Source organism: Sorex fumeus, unplaced genomic scaffold, assembly GCF_029834395.1.
Source record: "Sorex fumeus unplaced genomic scaffold, SorFum_2.1 ptg000064l, whole genome shotgun sequence".
Lineage (NCBI taxonomy): Eukaryota > Metazoa > Chordata > Mammalia > Eulipotyphla > Soricidae > Sorex > Sorex fumeus.
The window spans coordinates 5,658,081-5,666,989 of NW_026606121.1; the positions used below are offsets into that span (position 1 = coordinate 5,658,081).

The 8,909-nt window shown below is 58.3% G+C and overlaps 1 protein-coding gene across 1 annotated transcript; it reads right to left on the reverse strand.

The window, feature by feature from the left end:
• Nucleotides 1-88: 88 nt before the first annotated feature.
• Nucleotides 89-6,500, reverse strand: PERM1 (PPARGC1 and ESRR induced regulator, muscle 1). Its single transcript, XM_056128561.1, has 4 exons — nt 6,446-6,500; nt 1,987-5,724; nt 1,120-1,245; nt 89-866 (listed from the first exon to the last, which is right to left on the reverse strand). Exons 2-4 carry the CDS (start codon nt 5,591-5,593, stop codon nt 757-759), a joined length of 3,843 nt encoding a protein of 1,280 aa, XP_055984536.1. The 5' UTR covers nt 5,594-5,724; nt 6,446-6,500; the 3' UTR covers nt 89-756.
• Between the last annotated feature and the right edge of the window lie 2,409 nt (nt 6,501-8,909).

The window sequence follows — 8,909 nt, forward strand, 5'->3', positions numbered from 1 at the left end:
TCAGAGGACAGAAGGTCAGATGTCACGGGCAGAGGGGAGGGTGTCTCAGCAAGTGTGGGGCAGGTGGAGAGGAACTGAACTAAAGAAGTGACAGCAAAAGTTTATTGGTGTGTGTGTCCACTGTGCTCAGGACCGAGCGCCTGCTGCCCCGGGCTGAATGCCTGCCCGCAGCCAGCCGGGAAGCCCCCTCCCGCCAGCCCCTGGCTCCGTTCTGACTAGCCTGCTTTGTTCTGCCTCGCACCTCACTTAGCTTTCCCAGATGAGGGCCTTGCGACTGTCCGACAGCTCCCCACATTGCAGCCCACTGCCTCAGAGGCAGGAACCCCGCACCCACCCTGCCCACCCTTTCTTCGGCCCCAGCCCAGGTTCTCGGGGCCTCTCTGCCTTCCGACATCCTTCTCTGCCTCTCCTCCCCAGCTAACCAGGAACCCAGTTAGCCACACCCCAGCAGTTCACTGGAGAAAGTGCCTCCATTCCCAGCGCCACGTGGCTGGCTGCGGGGCCTCCCTCCCACCAGCACCTGCTCCCACCTACCCGTCAGACTCTCACTTCCCCTTCCTCGCTGTGCTCTGCAGACTCGGCCTCGGCAGCCGCTGTCTGGACAACTCAAGTGAGCCCAAGACAGTCAGCGCGAGGCTGGCTCCGTCCACGATGTTGCAGGAAGCAGGGTGCGGGGCAGAACAGGTGGCAGGGCTGTCCTGAGCACCAGTGTCTGCTCCATTGTCCCACATCACCCTGCGCTGGACAAGGACCCTCCTAGGAGCTGGGGCTGGGGCTCCTGCTTCGGCTGGGGCTGCGATGCCTTCGCCCCACGTGCCGGCGGAAGTAACGGATGGCCGAGACGGTGCCGATGTTGGCCAGCAGGACTGCGGGAAAGTCACGAGCCTCCTGAGCTCCGGCTTCCCGGGCTACCCTGACCTCCTGCCCCCCCGCCCTCCCTGCCCCGGCTGTCCAGCCCAGTAGCAGGTGGTGACCGAACAAGCAGTGGCTTCTCCAGAGAGAAGGCCAGTGCCCTCACACCTGCCCTTGGCCCAGATAGGGTGAGACTGGACACCTGCCCTCCAGAGGCACCCGCCCCTCCCCAGGGCTTCATGTGTCCCCCAGCCCTCAGGGCCCCACCTGTTTTCCAAGCGTCAGGGTTGTGCAGATCTGACGTCCTCACGGCCCAGGAGGCAAAGGCTACAAACACCAGGCACATGTCTTTCTGGCTGAAGTTAAATGAAGTGAGAGGATCCCAGGATTCCCCTAGAAAGAGAAGCAACATTCTGAGCTCCATCTGTGTCGTCAGACATGCTGCAGTATGCAGCTGTCCGGGAACTGCCTGAGCCCAGTCCCCAGCCTCTCTGCCACCGGGTATATCTGTGGTTTCCAGCATTAGGGAACGCTGTATCTGGGCCATTACTATCTGGGTTATAAACATCCTCTGAGAGAACATGAGGTGGGGTCTACTGAGTATCTGACCTATATGCCATGAGGTCAGAGCAGGAACTGCCCCAGCCCTATCCTGCTGGGGGCTGGGGCTATCTAACTCAGCACAGGGTACAGATCAGTGCCGATTCAGGTCCTTGAGAGCCAGTGTGTGGCCCAGCCTGTCACCCATGACTGTGCCCAGAATGACTGGAACCCTTCCTCCCTCCCTCCTTCCTCCGTTCTCCTTTTCTCCCTCCCATGTCCTTCCCTCCCTCCCTCTCCCTTCCCTCCCTTCCTTCCTCCTTCCTTCCTCCTCCTACTATTCTTCCTCCCCCCTCCCTCCCTCCCTCCCTCCTTCCTTCCTTCCTTCCTTCCTTCCTTCCTTCCTTTCTTCCTTCTATCCTCCCTCCCTCCCTCCCTCCCTCCCTCCCTCCCTCCTTCCTTCCTTCCTTCCTTCCTTCCTTCCTTCCTTCCTTCCTTCCTCTCCCTCTTATCCCCTACTAACCCTCCTGGCTGAGCTCTGCACACAGTATGTTCTCAGGCGCTGGACAATCACTGGTTCCACACAGCACCTACCTGTTTGCCTGAGTGCCAGCTGGAGCTGTTCAGTGGCAGCACTTTGGGGTTCCTGGGAGCAGCCAGGCCCCACTTTCCGGGACAGTGCCTCAGGGGGCGACTCTTTGCCTGTGGCCTGCAGCTGGAGGACTCCCGGCTCCAATGCGCTCCTTGGCTGATTCTCTCCGTGGAAGCGCTCACAGGCCTCCGGGGTAGTGATGGGCTCAGGCTCCTTCCCGGGTGCCGGGGCTTGGGTGCCCCCTCTGAGCCCTGCCCTCTGGGCTCGTCTGTCTCTGAAGAAGAACTCACACACATCCGGCCACTGAACTTCAGTGGGGATCTCTGTGGCCTCCTCGGCCTCTTCTTCCTCCTCCTCAATGGTGTCACAGAAAAAAAACTCATAGGCTTCAGGGAGGGTCACCACAAAGGAGCTCCGAGGTCCAGACCCCGCTGAAGCAGAGGGGGCAGGGGGAGGCAAGCGCTTAAGGATCCGAGGCTGAGGGAGCCGAGGCCCAACGGCCACAGCATCCCAGGCTCCAGGCCCCCCGCAACCCCCGGCCACTGTCCTGAGGGCTGAGGGCCAGGTTGTAGCAGGTGAGGGAGGTGCCAAGTTTGCCCCCGAGTCTGGTTCCTCAGGGCAGGAAGTCGGCATGGAGAATCGCACTTTCTTCCTCTTGGGGGCTGGGGCAGGACCAGCAGGGGTGCCTTCTGGGGATTCCCCTTTGGGATTTTCTTGGGGCCACCCTGAAGCCACAGCAGGGCTCAGACCCGGCTTGTTCTTGGGGGCAGTTTCCATGCCCAGCGCAGAAGGCCCACTCTGGGGAGCGGGGGCAGGTGCGGGCAGGCCCACAGCAGACTGAGCTGCAGGTGGGGCAGCCTTGGAGGCAAAGGCAGCTGAGTCCACCTCCGCTTCCGCCTCTGTGTTGGGTGTACCCAAGTCCGTATCCAGTCTAGGCCTGGAGACGAGTGTAGCCAGAGGAGTGCTGAGCTGAGACCTGGAAGCGGGTGTACACATAGGTGTGTCGGGCTGAGGCTTGGAGGCAGGTGTAGACGAAGCTGTGTTGAGTTGAGGCTTAGAGGCAAGTGTACAGAGAGGTGTGTCAGGTTGAATCTTGGAGGAGGGTGTAGACAGAGGCATATCGGGTTGAACCTCAGAGGCAGGTATAGACAGAGGCATGTTAGGCTGAGGCACAGAGGCAAGTGTAGACAAAGGTGTATCAAGTTGAATCTTGGAGGAGAGTGTAGACAGAGATGTGTCAGGTTGAGGCTTGGAGGCAGGTGTAGACGGAGGTGTGTTGAGGTGAGGCTTAGAGGCGGGTGTAGACAGAGGCATATCAGGCTGAGGCTTGGAGGCAGGCGTAGACAGAGGTGTGTCGGGCTGAGGCTTGGAGGTGGGTGTAGACAGAGGTGTATCAGGCTGAGGCTTGGAGGCAGGTGTGGATGGAGGCGTATCAGGCTGGGGCTTGGAGGCAGGTGTAGACGGAGGTGTGTTGGGCTGAGTCTTGGAGGCGGGTGTAGACGGAGATGTGTTGGGCTGAGGTTTGGAGGCAGATGTAGACAGAGGTGTATCAGGCTGAGGCTTGGAGGCGGGTGTAGACAGAGGCATATCAGGCTGAGGCTTGGAGGTGGGTGTAGGCAGAGGTGTATTAGGCTGAGGCTTGGAAGCAGGCATAGACGGAGGTGTGTCGGGCTGTGGCTTGGAGGCGGGTGTAGACGGAGACGTGTCGGGCTGAGGTTTGGAGGCAGATGTAGACAGAGGCATATCAGGCTCAGGCTTGGAGGTGGATGTAGACAGAGGCATATCAGGCTGAGGCTTGGAGGCGGGTGTAGACAGAGGCATATCAGGCTGAGGCTTGGAGGCGGGTGTAGGCAGAGGTGTATCAGGCTGAGGCTTGGAAGCAGGCGTAGACGGAGGTGTGTCGGGCTGTGGCTTGGAGGCGGGTGTAGACGGAGACGTGTCGGGCTGAGGTTTGGAGGCAGATGTAGACAGAGGCATATCAGGCTCAGGCTTGGAGGTGGATGTAGACAGAGGCATATGAGGCTGAGGCTTGGAGGCGGGTGTAGACAGAGGCATATCAGGCTGAGGCTTGGAGGTGGGTGTAGGCAGAGGTGTATTAGGCTGATGCTTGGAAGCAGGCATAGACGGAGGTGTGTCGGGCTGTGGCTTGGAGGCGGGTGTAGACGGAGACGTGTTGGGCTGAGGTTTGGAGGCAGATGTAGACAGAGGCATATCAGGCTCAGGCTTGGAGGTGGATGTAGACAGAGGCATATCAGGCTGAGGCTTGGAGGCGAGTGTAGACAGAGGCATATCAGGCTGAGGCTTGGAGGTGGGTGTAGGCAGAGGTGTATCAGGCTGAGGCTTGGAGGCAGGTGTAGACAGAGGTGTATTAGGCTGAGGCTTGGAAGCAGGCGTAGACGGAGGTGTGTCGGGCTGTGGCTTGGAGGCGGGTGTAGACGGAGACGTGTTGGGCTGAGGTCTGGAGGCAGATGTAGACAGAGGCATATCAGGCTGAGGCTTGGAGGCGGGTGTAGACAGAGGTGTATTAGGCTGAGGCTTGGAAGCAGGTGTAGACGGAGGTGTGTCGGGCTGAGGCTTGGAGGCAGGTATGGATGGAAGCATATCAGGCTGAGTCTTGGAGGCGGGTGTCGATGGAGACGTGTTGGGCTGAGGTTTGGAGGCAGATGTAGACAGAGGCATATCAGGCTGAGGCTTGGAGGCAGGTGTAGACGGAGGTGTGTCTAACTTAGCCACTGAGTTATCCAGACGACCCTCCTGGGCAGGTGAGGATTTTGCATGTGACTGGGCCCCAGAGGTCATTCTGAGTCCATCTTGACCTTGCTTGGTCGGAGAGGCAGGTGTAGACAGATCCAAACCCTGTGTGGCCATCTGCTCAGGGGCCTCTGCAGAGTCTTGCCATGGCTTTTCCTGCCTGGTGCCTGGGGTCCGCGTTCCAACCGGAGCCAAGGGTCCCTCCCCAGGCCCTGGACTCCTGGACTTGGTGTTGGCCCCCAGAGGGGAGGTGGACTGGGTGGGAGTGGATCCCGAGCGCCCTCCGGCCTTGGTGCCTGCAGAGCGCCTCTTCTTTCGGCTGGGGTTGCGTGTAGGGGCTCCAGGGCTGCTGGGGTGCCCCTGGGGCGTGGCGCTGCCGGCGGGGGCCTCTGAGCTCTGAGAAGTCCCTTCAGGGGGGCTGAGGGCAGGACCCCGGGAGGCTGGTCCCTGCAAGAGTCGCTGCATCTCGGATCTGGAAGACCCAAGGGAGGACGAGTTCTGGCTAGAGCCGAGGGACAGCCAAACTTCCGACTGTGTGGACGTGCTCGGCGTCTGCTGACTGGCCCCCAGGGCCAGGCCAGGCTCACGCCAAGAACTGCTGACCAGCTGTCGGGTGACCGCCTTGTCCTCTTCCTCGAAGCCGGGCCAGCCCCTCCCCCCAGGAGTAGATGGCCCCTTGACATGAGGTGGAGGCCCAGGGGGACTACTGCCACTGCTGTCCCCTTGGTCAATGTCACTGGACAGGAGCTCGTCCCCGGAGGCCAGGCTGGCCTGCAGGAGGTCACACTCCTCGGCTGTGGCCGAGAACTCAGCCCAGTCCTGCTCGCTCAAGTGGACGCTGTACTGGAAGTTCTCCATTTCTGGTCAGCACCGGCTCTCGGCTGGCACAGGGTGGGGTTTACAGGCCTGGCACACGTGGCCTCTACCCCGGCTGCCCACTGGGGTGGCCCCCACCTTCTGGGCTCTGGGCCAGCTCTCCATTCTTGGCCCTGAAAAGAAGCAGGACAGAGCCGGAGAGTGTCGCCCCCTTCCCCCAGCTGCCCGCCCACCCTGGGCACAGCTGCCACGTCCAAGGGGCCCTGAAGGGCAAGTTCACAGAGCCAGTGGCCGCCCCCCAAAATCAGACGTGCTTACGGCTCAGTGAGGATGCCCAAGGCTGGGCAGCACAGCCTGTGCTCCCAGAACAGCCTCTACCCCTCCCTACTCCCCTCACCGAGCTCACTGGGAGCAAGAGTTAGCCCTGGCCTGGCACAGCGCCCCTGCTGGCCATGGGGAAGGGCCACAGTGTCCAGCAGGTGACCAGCCTTGGGTGTGACCTCTGTCAGCTGGGTTTCCTTCAGGTTCACCAAGGTCAGAGGCTGCTCAGAGGTCGTCTAGCCCTGCCAGGGACCGGTCAGCAGTTACAGAGCGGAAGTGAGCTCATCTCCTACAGACTGTTGGCCACCTCAGGGCCCCTGTCCCAGGCCTACCCAGCTGCCCTGTCTCAGTGAGACCAGAGTCCTTAGTGGCGCCCACAGTCTTTGGTCCACTCCACTGGACGTAGGACAGCTCACGGGCATGCGGCCCTTAAGACAAGAACCCTGAGGCCAGGGCACCGTGTATCTCCAACCCACTGAACTTGGCCCTTCTTTCTGATCCCCAGGAAGCCCTGTGGGGTGGCCTGTCTTTGGGGCTCCTCAGGGTGGGAGAGAGGGGCTCACAGCATCCTACCTGGGACCCCAGGGCCAGCTGGGCAGCAGCGCTGAACGTCCGAGCAGCCTGTCCCAGAACGGCATGGTGCTGGGCTTCCCACAACAGGCTCCACCCACTGCCCAAAATACACCCCTGGTCACATGTCCCCTGCTAACACCAGTGTCCAGGCCACAAATAGATGGCCTTTGAGGGGCCTCAGCCAGGCCAAGTCTCCTGGCAGGTCAGAGGCTGCAGAGGGCCCTAGTCAGCAGGCAAAGCACATGGGTCCTTTCCTGAGGTAGACAGCCTCTTGCTCCAGCATCACGAGCTCTTGCCCGTCACTACCCTGTGGACCCCTTCCTACCACCTGCCACAGGTTGAGCCCAGGGCCCCACTGCCAGCCTTCTCACTCTCAGGGTGGGGGGTGGGGCTGGAATTATAAGCCCCCAGTCCCTGTTGTGGCCAGCCCCCCACCCAGGAGCCCACGCAGAGAGCACCGGTTAAACAAAGATGTTCCGGTGCTCTTCTCTCTCAGAGATTCCCAGGGTTTAAAGAGCCCTGCACCAGAACCAGGACAGAGACCAAGGGGGACATCTCCTGCGGTAATGCTTTCACCACACACGGACGGTGTTCTGGGCCTCACTAGGGTTGGCCTGCCACAAATGTACAGCTTGCTTCATCATTCTCCTCCAGAGATTCAGACTGTTTCCAGTTTGCAATGATTACCAATATTGATGCTGTGAACATTCTTTAATCTTTCTTCCTGTCTGCCTTTTTCTTTTTCACACCTGGTGATGCTCAGGGCGTACTCCTGGCTCTGAGCTAAGGGATCACTTCTGCCAGGAATCAGGGGACCCTATGGGATGCTGAGGATTGACCCTGGGTTGGCCGTGTGCCAGGCAAACACCTTTCTCTCTGTCCTATCTTTCCAGTCCCATGTTTCTTTTTCCTTTTCCTTTTCTCAGTGCCAGGGCCTCACACATGTGAGGAAAGTGCGCTACCACTGAGCACGGAATTTCTTTTGTGAGACCTAAGTATGTGATCACAGAGGCTGCTGGACCAGAGGCTGTACTCACCCAACTTTATTTATTTATTTTATGTAGAGTACTGCTATTTATTCAGCCACTGATTAGGCTGATTGAATTGGGCATGAACTTCATCTTACTTTTTTAAAATTTTTCATAATTTTATTTATTGAATCACCGTGAGAGCAGTTACAAAGCTTTCGGGTTTAAGTCTCGGTCATACAATGAAACACCCATACCTTCACCAGTGCCCATTCTCCACCCCCAACAACCCCAGTATACCCCCATCCCACACCCTCCCCCTACCTGTGGGGCCGATGATTTCCACATTACTCTCTCTCTACTTTGATTACACTCAATATTTTGACACCAGACCCACCATTATTACTTGGGATTTTACCCCAACATTCAGATCTGCCGAAAAGGCAACAGTAGACAATTTGTTTTCTATTGCTGGTTATGAATAATAAATGATGTTGCGCGGCTGCAGTAGTGGCCACGCGATTTTGAAATTCCGAAGTTTTAACAATTAAATCTGGAGGGATTTCTGCGAAAACATGCTGGGTTCTGAGATTTGTTCCTGAGTCTCTGGGATCATGGTCGTTAAGCAGCTTGATCAGGAGCCAGAGAGGCCGTTCAAGTGCGGCGACTCAGGGTCTCATTGGGACAGGGAGGAAAGGCCGGCTCCACCCCCATCCCGTGAGGCCCCACGTGTCTCATCACTTAGGGCCCAAACCTGACTGTCCAGTGGCCTCTGGAGGATGGCGGCCACCTGGCCGCCAGGGGGAAGAGGCCAAGGCACGAAACCTACTCCCATCTGGGGTGACCCAGCGCCGGTAACCTACTGCTGGGACCGGACGCATTTCACTCACCCAACTTTAAAAGATACTCCACAACTATTCCCTGAAGTGCTTCAGTGCTGTTTTTCTCTATTTCTGATTGTCACTGGCATCTCAAGCAGGAATGTAGGGTAAAGGGCCAAAGAGAGTAAGACTGCAGTACCCAAAGTGGCCACCAGAGGGCATGGGGACGCCAGGAGGGAGCCAGGCTCAACTTCCCTCCCCAAGTTTTTGGATACACCTGGTGATGCTCAGGGTTACTCCCGACTCTATACTCAGGAATCACTCCTGGCAGTGCTCAGGTGACCATATGGGATGCTGGGGAATCGAACCCAGGTCAGCCACATGTAAGTCTTACCCTCTGTTCTATCTCTCCAGCCTCCATGTGGGAGCAGCTTTCAATGAGCAACTGTTACCTGCCAGTCTCAAAAACGCTACCCAAAGTAAGGGCTTTTTACTCTCAATTGTCAAATCACGTTATTGAGGTCAAATTCACGTATAGTAAACTGCACATATTCAAAGTGTAAATCTGGTAAGTTTTCATCTGCATGCAGACCCAGGAAGAGTGGTCGTCCCCAACACCCCAACAATTCCCCTAACCCTTGATAACACCCCCTCCCCTTCTCCTGCCAAGACATC